The sequence below is a fragment of the Hippichthys cyanospilos genome, chromosome 7, assembly GCF_059441005.1.
Source record: "Hippichthys cyanospilos isolate Australia breed blue-spotted pipefish chromosome 7, RoL_Hcya_1.0, whole genome shotgun sequence".
Taxonomy (NCBI): Eukaryota; Metazoa; Chordata; class Actinopteri; order Syngnathiformes; family Syngnathidae; genus Hippichthys; species Hippichthys cyanospilos.
In genome coordinates, this window is record NC_142375.1 from 10,284,151 (window position 1) to 10,298,698 (window position 14,548).

At 38.7% G+C, this 14,548-nt stretch overlaps 2 protein-coding genes across 2 annotated transcripts; both read left to right on the top strand.

Moving 5' to 3' along the window:
- Positions 1-4,782, top strand: LOC148420996 (tetraspanin-1-like). Its single transcript, XM_088418529.1, has 7 exons — positions 1-113; positions 1,699-1,914; positions 2,905-2,979; positions 3,047-3,154; positions 3,426-3,569; positions 3,644-3,736; positions 4,452-4,782. Exons 1-7 carry the CDS (start codon positions 57-59, stop codon positions 4,506-4,508), a joined length of 750 nt encoding a protein of 249 aa, XP_088274655.1. The 5' UTR covers positions 1-56; the 3' UTR covers positions 4,509-4,782.
- Positions 4,783-7,327: 2,545 nt separating this feature from the next.
- dand5 (DAN domain family, member 5) lies at positions 7,328-9,533 on the top strand. The gene is made up of 2 exons (XM_088418542.1): positions 7,328-7,889; positions 9,124-9,533. Exons 1-2 carry the CDS (start codon positions 7,428-7,430, stop codon positions 9,400-9,402), a joined length of 741 nt encoding a protein of 246 aa, XP_088274668.1. The 5' UTR covers positions 7,328-7,427; the 3' UTR covers positions 9,403-9,533.
- The last annotated feature ends 5,015 nt before the right edge of the window (positions 9,534-14,548 follow it).

Genomic DNA, 14,548 nt, shown 5'->3' on the forward strand with positions numbered 1-14,548 from the left:
CATCACAGCTTTGATTTTTTTTTTTTTTCCCCAACAGTCTAAAAACATCCTCCAAAATGTGCTGCTCAGGATTTCTCAAACTGATGATGTTCATCTTCAATGGCACCATCTTTGTAAGTTGAATATACACCTTTTCATGATTTTATGAAGAATCCGTTGGTGTCTTCTGATTGGCTGAAAAGTGATCAACTTTAGGCCCTGACCGACCTGAAATGACCTTATGACTGCAATTGGGGTCTTAGGTAAACAGATTGATTGCAATCAATTATTTACGATCTAGCATTTTTATTATTTTAAGCGTGTTCATCTCATTTTAAATCTATGACTTTTTGCTGTCTGTGTGCTGATTAGGTTGATTTTTATGCATCGGGCTCCTTATGCTTGAGATGTTAGGGGTCAGAAAACAAAGATCAATCACGCCTTGAGCTGAGCTGTCATTGCCTTCGGTATAACCTGATAGGCTCCTGTTGTAGGCAGAAGGGTAAGCTTAGGGGCAGAAGTAAGATGAGTGCAATCTTGAGGTCCGATGAACGGTGAATTTAACTAAAAAAACACCGTGATGGCAACTTTATTAAAGCTCGACTGATTCTTTGTGAGAATGAATTCGTTTTCCACGGATGCAGCTCAAGGTAAGCCTAACACATTAATGCAAAGCCCCCACAGCTAACAAAAGCAACAAAGACATTCACGTTGCAAGCTATAGCACAGCTCTTTACCGAACTGAACTTAAGCACACCTGACATTTGAGCAAGTCAGTGACGGGCAGGACAGATGATGTTTTATTAGAATTTTATTTTCTAATTATGTGGCCATTACCAAAAGAAAACAGCACCATTCCTCCTGATGGCAAAATTAAAGGTTGCAGCCAGTATTTGGGACTAGACTAAAAATATAGAGCAGAAAGTGAATAGTTATAATTGCATCTGTCAAAGTAAAGAAATGATTGAAGTCATTTTTTTGCTGGGGCACATACATTTTTGATCTGCCGGTAAAACACAATATATGTAGATATTAAAACTGAGATTTTTTTTTCTCAATTATTATATGAGTTTAAAATGAGATTAATTAGATCATTCGTTTCTTATCTCTTATCTTATCTAAAAACTCTTGATAAAATTGGACTGAAACATTTTGTGGTATGTTGCACAGCCAAATTTAGCCCGACAGTTGTATGTTTTCTAAAATGTTGGATTTTTTGAGAAATTTAGCAGAATCCATTGGCTAGCCTCTGAGCTGACATTAGCTCAACAATATGCAATTCATTTCACTGTAAAAGGAGCGTGTCGGTTTAATTGTTCGACACAACAGAAAAGTAAATTGTACAATTAACAGTGTCTGGATTTCAGTAGCCTTTTAATAATCAACTTGCATGTTGAAACACAAACAACAACCGACGTTCTGTCATGCTTCAAAGCAATTGACCTTACAAACAATATTTTTTGACACTTCACACATTCTAATATTAGTTGCTGATAAAGAAGTCGAAATTCTTTCTCAAATGCTTTACATCAGTCAAATGACAGAGAAAGCTTTGTTGCCCAGTAGTGCAATGAGTCAGATCGGTCAATTTCTTTCCCCCTGAAATGGAAAGTACATGAAAAGTCATGGTGAAAAGGTCAAAATACTTATGGATGAGTTTCCTGTTTGTGGTTGTGTGTCTGCGCTCTTTTGATTCATCCACGCCTGCTTGCTTTTCAGCTAGCGGGTGCTGCCATCTTGGGAGTGGGCATTTGGGTAAAGGTGGACAGCAATTCCTTCATGGGAATATTGGATAGCTCGGAGGCCCTTCCGCCAGAGCTGTCCCAGGTGGCCAACGTGGCCTACCTGCTCATTGGCGCGGGCGCCGTGCTGCTGGTCATCGGCTTCTTGGGCTGCTGTGGCGCCGTCAAGGAGAGTAGGTGCATGCTGCTGACGGTGAGCATTAACAATCCGTTTGATAAGCCAGTCCCGCATACTAAGGTTACGTTTGTCAACGTTGCTAATACAGAATGATAGGAGCTTGTGTTTAAAGGTGTTTTGCAATTTTTTCTGAAAAATGTTTCAAAGCATTAGGTCTTCACCCGTTTGTCATTTTGAAAGCTATTATACTATTATTATACTATTTATTATACCCATTCATGGAAGAGGAAGTTACAAAAAAATGGATGTAACTGTACTGTATTGTTTTTTACTACCAATATTGCTATGATTCTAAACTACTGGTAAAAAAAAAAAAAATAGTTTCATGAGCACAAATGTTAGAGGGCCATATTCTTGTTTGTTGCGCTGTCTTTTTGATAGCTGTCCCATCTTTCTTGTTCATAGAAGTTGACTAAAACATTGCAAATAAAGATGGATGAGAAAGTGCATCAGACAGACAGACAGTTCCCATACCAAAGGTCCAAAACCTTAATGGAGAATATTATCTTAGTTTTTTAGCTTGCATAATACTTCTTGATCCCTGGAGGATGACTTAAACATAAAAAATAACAGTTAAATCATTTCTCAGACAGAAAAAGAATTTTTTTAAAATATCCTGAAACAAAGCTCGGGAAAAAATGACGTTGCCATTTTTATGTTTGGCGGCAAGTTTAGTTATCGGGTCACTTCCCTACTTTCCTTTTTCCTCTCTCCTTTTTTTGACACATTACTGTATATAGTGCCAGATAGCAAAATCCATTATGTCATGGCTGAAAAGAATGCTTGAAAGTACAACTGAAATTCTGTGAAAGTTAAAGAATCGCAGACTGCTTTATTTCGTACTATTTGTAGAACGAGAAAATACTTGTTAAATATCTCACTTGTTTATATGTGGCGGCTCTCGGCGGGGGTATTAAATATTTAGCGTGTGGCTGTAATGTTTCTCAATCATTGGAATTGCGCAGGCTAATTACTGACATTAGTTTTACTTCTATTTTCCTCCAGTTCTTCAGTATCGTGCTGGTCATCTTCTTGCTTGAGGTCGCTGCCGCCGTGGTGGTGCTCGTTTTCAAGGATTTGGTAAGTTTATAAAAGCCATCTGCAAACTTGAGATGAATGAAATGGAGAACTTGTCCACCGTTTCCAGGCGGCGCATCTCTTTGACGGTCTCGAGGACGAAGTCCAGAAAAGCCTTGCCACTAAGTATGGAAAGGAAGAAAGCCTGACACAGCTGTGGAACACCACCATGGAGGCGGTAGGACCACATTCTCATTTACGCCACTATTCTCATCTGGATAAAGGTATATCTCCCTTTTTACTATTACCTGGACTACACCAAGGAAAAGTTGGGATTTCATTTTGTTGTAACAAGTATTGAAGACAAGGAAAATGTTTCAAAGTATGCGTTTTCCTTCAAATGTAATGCAGGAAGAGGGTGTGTTGCGAAAACAACAAAAGTAAAACACAGGCATGACTTTATTTCGCACATCATTCCGCTGCTTGATGTGTGAATGCTTTGTTCACAGTTCCAGTGCTGTGGATACAAGAACTACACGGATTTCAATGGCTCCCCCTTCCAAGAGCTAAACGGAGGCTTCTTTTATCCAGCCCAATGTTGCAACTTGACGTTCGCAGGTGAAATGTGCAACCTCGTATCAGCAGAGGAAGAGGTACTTTAGCGGCCGCTTGTTTGATTGGCAGTTTGGTGTCATTCAGTTGCTTGAACGGGTCTACTCTCCGCTAGATGGTGGACGGCTGCTTGAGCAAGCTGCTGCAGTTCATTGAGGAAAATGCGCCCATCATTGCGGGCGTGGCTCTCGGAATCGCCGCTCTTGAGGTATTGAAAATTGCACATTCAAACTGCCTTTCCTCTTTTATTAGCATACACGTTTTCAAATAAACGATACAATTTTTCATAAAATGTACGTGTACTTTTAAATGAGTGGATAATGATACCAAATTAATTATAAATATAACGTTTATAGTGACAATTAAAAAAAACATTTTTGCCCCAAGATCTTTGTGACAAGCTATTGTTGATATCCCAATAACCAGTGTTGAAAATACACCAAACTATATGAAATTAATATCTCCTCTCTTGCAGTGGTATCACAACACAATTTTTTAGTTATATTACAGTTTGGTAAACACACTTTAGTAAACATCATGAATGAAAATACATATCTGGGCTGGGTCTAATTCTCTCAATTTAGCAGGTTAGACACATTTACTGGGCAGTATCTAAGATGTTATTATTATTTTTTTTTTAATAAAATAAGGTTTTATTGCCCTTACGATTATATTTTGAAATACACAATAAAAATAAACTGGTACCGACCGCTACTATCACTTTTTTACTCTAAATATACCTGTAAAGAAACGGACGAAAACACTTGCATTAAAAAAGTCTTTATAATAATTTTTTGTTTCACTTATATTGATGGTTTATGTTGATCATGAAATAACTGTTTTTGAAGGTAAGGTGAAGAGATTCAAGACAAGGAAACAGACATTATATTCTCAACTACCATCATTGTTGCTCTTGTTCGCAGATTGCTGCCATGGTGGTTTCAATGATTCTCTACAAGGAGATCGGCAGCAAAGCGTGATGATGTGTCTTTATTTTATAAAGACGGGTGATCATTTAACTTGTCAGCTGTTTCCAATGAGTTGGCTAAAACTGACATTAAAACTGTGTTTACAGTACGTTGTCAAAATCAGCACGGAGCATGCCTGGCCTTTTGGTTCATGAGTGTCTCAATGATTGACTGTGATTTTATTTATGTTTCATTGGCTGTCAGGAGCTGCTATTGTACACACATGGATTCATTGAGCCTCTAATCTTAAAAAAAAAAGAAAAAAACATATATAAATATATATATATATATATATATATATATATATATATATATATATATATATATATATATATATATATATATATATATATATATATATATATATATATATATATATATATATATATATATATATATATATATATATATATATATATATATATATGTCCTTTGCACACTTGTTAATATGATGAGTATGTTTATATTTTTAATCACTTGAAAAATAAAGGAGAACATTCAAGTCAAGTCAGTATACATTGACTGGTTCATTTGTTTTAATTATATTTTGCGAAAGTTAGCATTATTGATATTTGTTTCCTACCTGGTTACATCATTGCTGATAATTATTGTGAGCAATCTTTTAGGTTGCCATTGTCTTCACGTAGAAGGTTATCGTTAATTATTAATAGCATAATTAATTTTTATCTGCCCGAAATAATGCTACAATTTGTCTTTCGAATGAGTAAATCTGAGTTCCTCAATACGTGCATGTTCAAAAAAAAAAAAATCAACACTTCAACTGTAAATGTGAATATGTTGCACGGTCTTTGTTCAAAGGAGGTCACTTATTTTACTGCCCTGATAAATCTCGTAGGGTCCAACATCTTACTGTTGATCACGTAACCTCCTTCAGTCACTGCGCTTTGTGGCTTTTGTGGCTCCTGTATTTCTTTTTTATCTTTTGACAGCTCACTGCTTTCGGGAAAAGTATGTTATTGCAGTAACCCTGCTTATAAAATATTATCGGATAGACACATCTACCTAGAAATGGTGGCACCAGCTGCAGGACAGAACCGTATTTCTGTTGTCCATTTTATTTAATCGAAATTGTTCATCTGTAACACGGTTACCTCAAAATGTATTTTAAAACATTATCATTCTAAATATTTAGCAAAACAAATTGAGACAAGTAAATATTTTTAAAGCCAAGATTTGAGTGAGGTCCTTCATCAGAATCAGACGCGTGCGAACAGTTGCCTTTATTGCCATCTAGTGGACAAAGAGTTGTTACGCGTTTGAGAAAACAATTGTGTCTGACCTTCCTTGCGTCCATCCAAATGGATCGCGTTCACATTTGGCTTTGTGGGAGGCCGGCAGTGGCTTTTAACACCTGCACACCTCCATGAGAAAGTCAAACAGTGCAAGTCTCGAACATTTAATGGTCCGGCTTGTGATCAGGTCACGGTGGGTTGAGCACACTCAAGTGTAATGCTGGAATAATGATGGGAGCGCAAGTCAGCACTTGTTCTTGTGAGAATCAAGAAGCAGGACGTAACTCGACTCACATAAAGACATTATGACTTTACGGCCTTTAGGGTGTGAGAACGCCAAACGAGGCGTGGCGCCGCACTTTTAGTTTACAATTTGCTTTCTCGTGTTCTCATTTAGATACTTTTTATTTTCTAAAATACGTTTAAATGCTGCTGCACTGTGAAATATTTGCTAGGCTGCGTGCTGTTTTTAAAATGGATGCGTGTGTGTACACATAAAAATTCAAAAACAAATACAGAGTATAGTCAGTGTGACCTTGTAGCAGCAGTATGTGTTTTTAATGTTGTGTCTTAGTGTTGTGCTGGTATATTTGACAACAAAAACAACATAATCAGGCAAAGACCATAATTACTCAACACGGGTTATTAACAAGAATGATAATAAATAAAATGAAAACTATAATTCAGAAAATCAATATTTTAGATGAAAACCATTACTATAATTCAGAAAATCAATATTTTTGATGAAAACCATTTAATGTGGAAGTTTATCTTACCATGAAGAACAAAATGAATGAAAATACTTTTTTTGTTTAATGGCATCTTATTTTTAAATATTACTGCGTTTATCAGAGAGTTCAGTTAATGTTAATTTTAAGTGCAATGTTTGCATTGAGTTGTTCAGAACTCCCTTTTTCCAAGCAAACTTATCTTCATTTTTGTAACTTGCAATTCATGTAATTGTTACTCATGTGCCTTTTTTTTCGTTTCTTACATTTCCCTGAAGTATCAAAGTAATGTTTATGTTCACACTGCATGCTACAGTTGTTTACAATATCGCAGGGCTTATTAAATACAACTGCTGCCTTGTTTATATTGTGAACACTCAGGCCTACCACATCACTGCAGTGTAATGTTGGCTCTGATTATGGTGCTTGGAAAGCTAATTAAAAAAATATTATCAGTCTTTATGAGTATTTTCTGAACATTCACAGTATGTCTTAAATCGTGATCTGATAAGAGAAGTCAATAAAAAATTTAAAAAAAAGGGAAAAGGCTGTACCCCATATGTGCACAGCTTTTAGGCATTAAAAACCTCTGCATGCCTTTAAACGCATCAAAATGCATGGCTACAGAATTTGTCTTATTTGCTCTCTCTTGTCGTCATGAAATTGCTGTTGTGCAAACATCGGTTGCCTGCCTTTTGAAGCTCGGTGTGACGTCTGCCGCTGTGTGGGAACTGTGACACCTTCCTTCTTTCAAAGTGCAGGTGAGAGCTGCCACCATTGTGTATAAAAGCGTTCCTTCCATCACTTTGCCACAGCACTGACAGCAAGGTCACCATTTGGGTACCTTGAACCAAAGCAAAACCTTTTTTTTGTCTGAAGTTGCTATATTCTGTTTATTTATATTGAAACCATTTATAAAATATATTGTTTTTCAAATATAATTTTCCATCATGATATTGCAACTCATCGTCGTCGTCTTTTTGTCTACTTGTGCAGCATCTTTCCCGTTCCCTCGCAATGCTTTGAATCACATCCACAAAATGCCAAAAGCTGACTTTGAGTCCTCCGGCGGCGGACCCGACGAGAAAGTCCGCGGCCTCGTGAGAGTGCTGCAGCTGGACCCACATGCGCTGGCCCAGTCCGGGCTCTTTAGAAGGAGAAGCCAGGTCCGAAGCTCCAGACCATCATTTCCTGCCTTCCTGTCTCTCGGGCGACCCGGCCCGGCCCTGAAGGCCGCCGCGAGCCCTCTGCGGCGCCTGCAGGCCGAAAGACCGGTTGAAATGGAACATAAGAAGCGACAGGGGCTGCACATGTGGCAGAGAGCCATCGACAAGGGAAACAAGATGGCTGTGTCTTTGCCCGCCAACCTGAAAGACGCCAAACAGACGTGCGCTGCCGTTCCTTTCATTCAGGTAATGCGCACTACATTTACCAACAGATTCAATTTAAAAACAAGTATATTTGTTACTTTCCAGCTGTACTGAAGTTTAATTCAAATACAACTTTGTGTATTTAAGGCAAAATGAACTCGAGCTGTGTCGTGAGGAAAAGCAAAAACTGCGTTGAGCAATGTTAATGCTGGCCTGCATTCACTGACCGCTAACAATGTGGGAAATCTGAAACACACAACCATATAATTTACTGATATGAACACCTGAAAATATTAAGAATAAATAAAGTTGGGATGTATTCTGTTTTGCTATACCTTGAATTAAGGGTGCATCCTAGACACAAGTGCATTCTATATTTGGGGAATTGCGATAAATTTGGGGACTGAACGAATAAAATCTCATGCAACTTCTCCCGAATGCACTGTGATCAACCATTTTTTTTTATGTAATGTTATTTAAGATGCATATTATAGTGTTGATGACACAGTGTACTATAAACCTTAATATGTTTTAGCAGACCTGAACTCAAACCGTACAGCAAGCTTAATAACGTGATTCTCTTACACCAACCTCCCACTGTTTATAGACATGTGACACATAAATTGTAAACTAAACAGTCCTAAATGATAAATAATCAAATATTGTAAATAATATACTATAAATAATAAATACTTAATAATTAAAAAAGACAACAAATTGTAAACCTAAACAGTCTCTGTCAGACGTGAATGTGAATACAAATATGAATACATCCTACAAAGTGGCGGTACCATGGCGGGTGGCTGGTCGGCACGTCTGCGCTACATAGGCTGTGGGTTCAATACTTCCTGTATGGTGTTTGTACATCCTCCCCATGCCTCTGTGGGTCTTCTCGGGATACTCCGGTTTATGCCCACATTTCCCAAAACATACAGTTAGGTCTCCTCTTAGGTGTTTTTGTGAGTGTGGGTGGTCTTTGCGATCGGCTGGCAACAGATTCGGTATGTACCCCCCCTGCTGCCCAAATACTGATGGGATAGGCACCAGCAAACCTGAAACTCTTTTGAAGATAAGCAGCTGAGAAAATTGATAGATGGACGTTGTACAAAGTACATTTTTCTGATATCTGAAGAATAACAGTATTGGCTTACTTGAGTGAAAAACACAATTCTGGCATCAAAGTTAGTTAGTTAGTTAGTTAGTTAGTTATGGGCAATTTGCCAATTCATGTCCTATGCCTAAATAATCCATAATGTGACGTGCATGTTCCCCACAGCGTGTGACAGCAGAGGGGTGCAGCACACTGACCGTACACAACAAGCTGTGTTTCGGCCAATGCAGCTCCCTATTTGTCCCCACCGAGTTGGACCCGAGCGGGCAGGGGTCCCTCCAGCGTGCTCCCTGCTCCCGATGTGCCCCATCCAAGACTCACGCCATCACCGTGCCCCTGCATTGCGGCGCCGAGATCCACCAGCGGCGAGTGATGCTGGTAGAGGAGTGCAAGTGTGAGACTGGTCCCGAGGAGAAGAACGCGGAGGCCTCACCGCACTTGTGAGCACTTTACAGCAGCGGGCTCACCACATTTGAGAGGGTTTGAATTCGCCTTAATACTCAATGTCATGTTCCCTCTATTATATGGAGAAGAAATAATCGAATCAGTATACTTTTGATCATACAATATTAGGAACATCTGCACCATTAAAAAAAATCGAGTACTTGCTGGCGTTGTGCTGAAACCTCATAGCTCATTTAAGAGAATTTTGTATTTTTTTCCCCAAATTTATACTATTGGTCAGTGTATGTGCATGGGTGCTATTTTCGCAAATTATTGACCAGTTATAAGTGTTGAAGAATTTGCTGCTACCTTTCAGAATGCAGTGCAAGTAGTAGAACACAAATGTCATTTTCAGGTTCAGCGATACTGTACAATAGTGTTAGTTTTTCTAGGTCAGAGAGCTGGCGAGGGTACACACTGAACTAGTCGTCAGCCAATCACAGGGCTATGATGAACAAAACCAAGAGATATTTTCACAATAATACATCAAAATAGCAGTAATAAAGGATTCAATCTGTCATAGACGAACTGCTGACTGATTTAAGGCAAGAAGCCGGGTGCACCACTCGACACCAGCCAAAACACACGGCACATCTACAAAAAAGATAAACAAGCATTTCAACTCAGAGTTACGCCGATAGACGAGTTAGTCTTCGATGCACCTAGCATGCAGAGAAAAATGGGCCGACACCAGCATTTCGGGTTATTTATTCAACCAAATATTTAGGTCAAACAATAATGATTAATACCAGGCCAAACCATTTATTTTGTGGGTTATTCAATATGGGGTCACATGAACAAAAATGCCACACTAAAAGCAATTTGGGTCAAAAATAATGCAAATTGGGGTATTTAAAAAAAAATAGGGGGGACCAATTTTTGTGTTGTTTTATAAACAACAATCCAGAAATTTGTGTCAAACTAACCTGAGAATTGGGTCGGTCACTTTTGGACTGTTTGGACTATTTGGGTTATTTTTTTATCCATCTGTTTTCTAAGTGATTATTTGACACAAAACACAAATTTGGGATTTGTCTGTGCAAATAGCCCAAAATAGAGTGGTTTTGTACAAAATAACCCCACAAAAAAGAAGAACTACGGTAATTAAAATTGCATTGTGCCGCATTCGCAATAATAAAAATATTTATCACAGACCACATAGAATAATTGCCCAAGCCGTATTTAAATGCTTTTGAAAAGAAGAAAGGACAAATAAATTTTTAGAGCACACATTGTTATTTTTATTGGATTGTTTTTGCCCTTTGCTTGCTCTTTCACAGATCTGATTGTTGTTGTTTTTTTTTTTTGTTCCAATATTTTAAAAAATGTGTAAGAATATTTTTTAACAATATTGAAATGACCTTGATACAGTATGCAATATAATTTATTGACGTCTCTTTTTTTTGCAATCTTGTGAGTACCGATCCCCTTTGATTGTGCAGGTGTACCTAATTTTGTAACATTGTGCCATGTAATGTGTTTCTGATTGACCGTATAAAGTCTAAACGTCTTGCTCAGATTCAGAGGGCTCGGGAGGCGTATCCGAGCTCAATGTTGTCGACGGGATGTTGTCGTGTACTTTCCAGACAGTTCACAGCGGACGCGTGACTATGTTAAGACGACCTTTGACGTATCCAAGGGGAAATATCGTGATCCATTAAAAACAAAAGAGATTGTTCAAGCCGTTCTTTGCCTCTTATTTCCCTGCCAACGCTGAATTAAAAATGCAATTTAGTTTGTATGCAAAGCTCCAGTGAGAACATAAAGAGCGTTTGTTGTTGTAGCCCCCCACCCCTTTCTACCCAAGCACTTCTGCATGCAAGTTCTCAGATCCTATGTTTTATTAAAAAGCCCCATTCTGCACACTTTTAGCACGTCGCACTTCCAAGTGAGAGCAAGCGAGCGAGCGAACGAGCTATTGGGCTCGGTACTTAGCAGTAAGCAAACATAATTGTTTCAGCATGCTCCACTTGAATTATGTATAGGAAGCACCTCTTCTCATGGCCAATCTTCCTTTCAGTGGAGTTGTGGGAATTTGAGCATCATTCACCACAGATGCGCTCGAAACCAGAGGGTGCGCTTGATTATGTGCTCCCATAAAACCTATTATTCATTTATAGCCTGGCACCTGGGCTTGGTAAAGTGAACTCATCCCGCACATGCCGACATGGGCTCCCAGAGGAGCGTCAAAAGAAGGGGGCTCTTTACGTCGTCTTGGCACGCCGTCGCTACGCCTGCTTAGGCGGCCATTTGCATTCATGCGGGGCTCTCGGCGAAAGTGAAAGCTCTCATTTGCGCTGGGGGGGGGGGGGGGGGGGGGGGGTGTTGAGTTCCTCCGGATCGCATTAGCATGTGATTAGCATTTTGGGTTGATGGCTGTATTTTTCAAGATTGATGGGACAAATATTTGCTCTGGTTTTAAACGTGAGGAATTAGGGGCCTCTTGTTTTGTCCTCACTGCCTGATCCCATCCCCATTTTTGTTTTTTTTTTGTTCCCCACAGTCGACTCGGAAAAACCATGCGTGTGACTCGTCATCCCTTTTGCTTCTCGTCTCACAAAAACAATCCTTAAAAAAGAGAGAGGGTGCTTGTTGATGGAACAAACAAGGTGCAAACAAGAAAGCGCGCCACTTAGCGCGACAGATGTCAGGCATCCTTTTTTCGCAGAGCACTCCTGCGTCATTAAGGACGGCCTGGTTCCCATGGCGAAGGGGAACGCAAGAAGCAAAAAAAATTAGGAGGGCCCGGTGCCAAGTCTGCCGCCTCGGGGATCAGATCAGCGTCACGGGGTGCTAAGTGGCCTAGTTAGCGTTTTAAAACAGCACAATGAAGCTGCCTGCTCTGTGAGCGCCTTTTAACTGTCACACATGCAACTTGCAGGGTGGATTGTGTGACAGAGGGGCTGCGAGGACATCACATCAGTGCCATCAAGGTGGCATTATTAGGGTCACACCAAGATGGCGATATTGAGACCTGATTGATTACATTTACTCAGACTTTAGCTTACGACACACATAAAAAATACTGGCTTGTTTTCTTGAACCTGCCCTTCATTGAGTAGCTGTTATGCGTTACATATATGTATTTATATATATATATATATATATATATATATATATATATATATATATATATATATATATATATATATATATATATATATATATATATATATATATATATATATATATATATATATATATATATATATATATATATATATATATATATATATATATATATATATATATATAAGGTGTGCCATTATGTGAGGGTCCTTTTTAGAGAAAGCATTACAATTTTAATCAGCTGGCCTAATATAACCTAGCATTGTCATAACTATAATAAACTATAATAATTGTAAAAACTATAATAAAAGTCAATATTATTTTACATTTGTTTTTACCAAATATATATATTTTACACATAAAATTTTTCTCCATATTCTGTTCTTTTTGTGTCATTGTATATCCATATGGTTACATTCAACCTAAGTGCTGCAGTTTTATGTACAGTTCTTAGCCAATTAGAATTCCGCTAATGCGTGTCGCCAGGCAGACTTCATGTCTCCCTTTGCCATGAGGCCCTGGGCATTCGCTTGATGGCTTCTGTGTAATGTGCAATGTCATATTGTGTACGGGCCCATATTTTGTTAGACAGCTGCAAGCAATAGCCAATCCACCCATAAAACTGCCTTCAGGAACCCACACGTAGAACGTGTCGTAACTTATTACAAAAAGGCGATGCTATATTGATGCACCATATTGAACGTTGGAAGTAGTTAAATAAAGTTTTTTCATAAAAAAAAAAAAGAGAAAAAACATGTTGCTCAACCAGCTAACGTTGGCGTACATCAAAGACAGAGTCGCGGACGTTATTTATTTATTTATTTATTTATTTATTTATTTATTTATTTATTTATTTATTTATTTATTTTAAACCCACAATGGTTGAAGAAGAGCAAAACGGAAATTGGACGAACGCGACTTCCAGCATTGGCGTCCATGTATAGATGAATTTATTATATAAAATAATTTATTATTGGAAATGAAACGCAAAGACAAACTCTACAAGCAAGTCATGAACATCTTTCTGAGGAAAAAAAGAAGAATGGATTTTGTACTGAAATAACTTGGGGACAGCAGTTTTGGGTGAGTTATACTTTTGTCATTTGATGTCATTCATATTAAATTGTCATGTTCGGTTGGCTTTGGTTGTTATGAGCTTGCGGGGTTTTGTTCACGTTTCTGTTCCACTCGCGTCTGCCTTTATCGGCTGCTGCATTCTCGTTAGTTCGATTTGGTCCACCTGTCTGGTTGGTCTAGTTTTGCTCCCGTTTCGGTCCTGCCTCATATCCTTGTTAAGAATTCTTTTTTTGAGCCGCATAATTCTGTTTTCCTGCATTTTTTTTGCCTCCCCTTCCTTCCTCCTCCCAGCTCACCATGACACCTTGACACTTATATTAAATTGCCATCGTAATTTAGCGTACAATCTTGTTTTAAAGCTTGCCTGCTCTTCGTGGACTTCATTAAACTTAATGGACAAATAATTTGGAATTATTATTACTTATTGTAAGTTTTGGTACGTAGATTGAATCATTTAATTGCTGATGCAGGTTTATTGATGTTTAAATGCTCTGAAAAATACCCTGCGTAGACCAGTAATGAGAGGCCCAATCACTGAAGGCCTCAGTGTGAAATGCACGGGGCGCCACTGTACAAGGGTTATTAAAAACAAAAAACAAAACAAGGTTTGACTGCTGCATATCGGGGAACTGCACTTTGGCGCATGTTGCTGATAGAGAAGGTGCAAACTTATTTTATCCACTAGGGGGCCCTGTTTCTTCTACATCTCAGAAAACTTTTAGGAGATAAATTATTGGATCTGGCATGAGGAAGTGGATGTAAACAGGAGTCCAACTAGCTTGCTCTCAGTCAATAAATTGTTACTGTGCAGCATCAATAATATTCATGTCATGTTCAGTCATTCGCCAGACATCATCTTGTCACCTACATTCCCCCAGTGGTGCTTTAGTGCTGGAGGTGTCAGGCTCTGGCCGAGAGGGTGTCTGGATCACGGCTAAGTTCTGCCTCCCCATTGATGCACGCTTCACGCCCAGTGTGTGGTGCGAGTCTGAACCAGCTG

Excerpts from the sequence above, each read along its gene's own strand:
- dand5 (XM_088418542.1), top strand. The coding sequence starts at position 7,428 with ATGATATTGCAACTCATCGTCGTCGTCTTTTTGTCTACTTGTGCAGCA. Across the intron at positions 7,890-9,123 it reads CTGCCGTTCCTTTCATTCAG|CGTGTGACAGCAGAGGGGTG; the intron begins GTAATGCGCACT and ends TGTTCCCCACAG.
- LOC148420996 (XM_088418529.1), top strand. The coding sequence starts at position 57 with ATGTGCTGCTCAGGATTTCTCAAACTGATGATGTTCATCTTCAATGGC. Across the intron at positions 2,980-3,046 it reads TGCTCGTTTTCAAGGATTTG|GCGGCGCATCTCTTTGACGG; the intron begins GTAAGTTTATAA and ends CACCGTTTCCAG. Across the intron at positions 3,570-3,643 it reads TCGTATCAGCAGAGGAAGAG|ATGGTGGACGGCTGCTTGAG; the intron begins GTACTTTAGCGG and ends ACTCTCCGCTAG.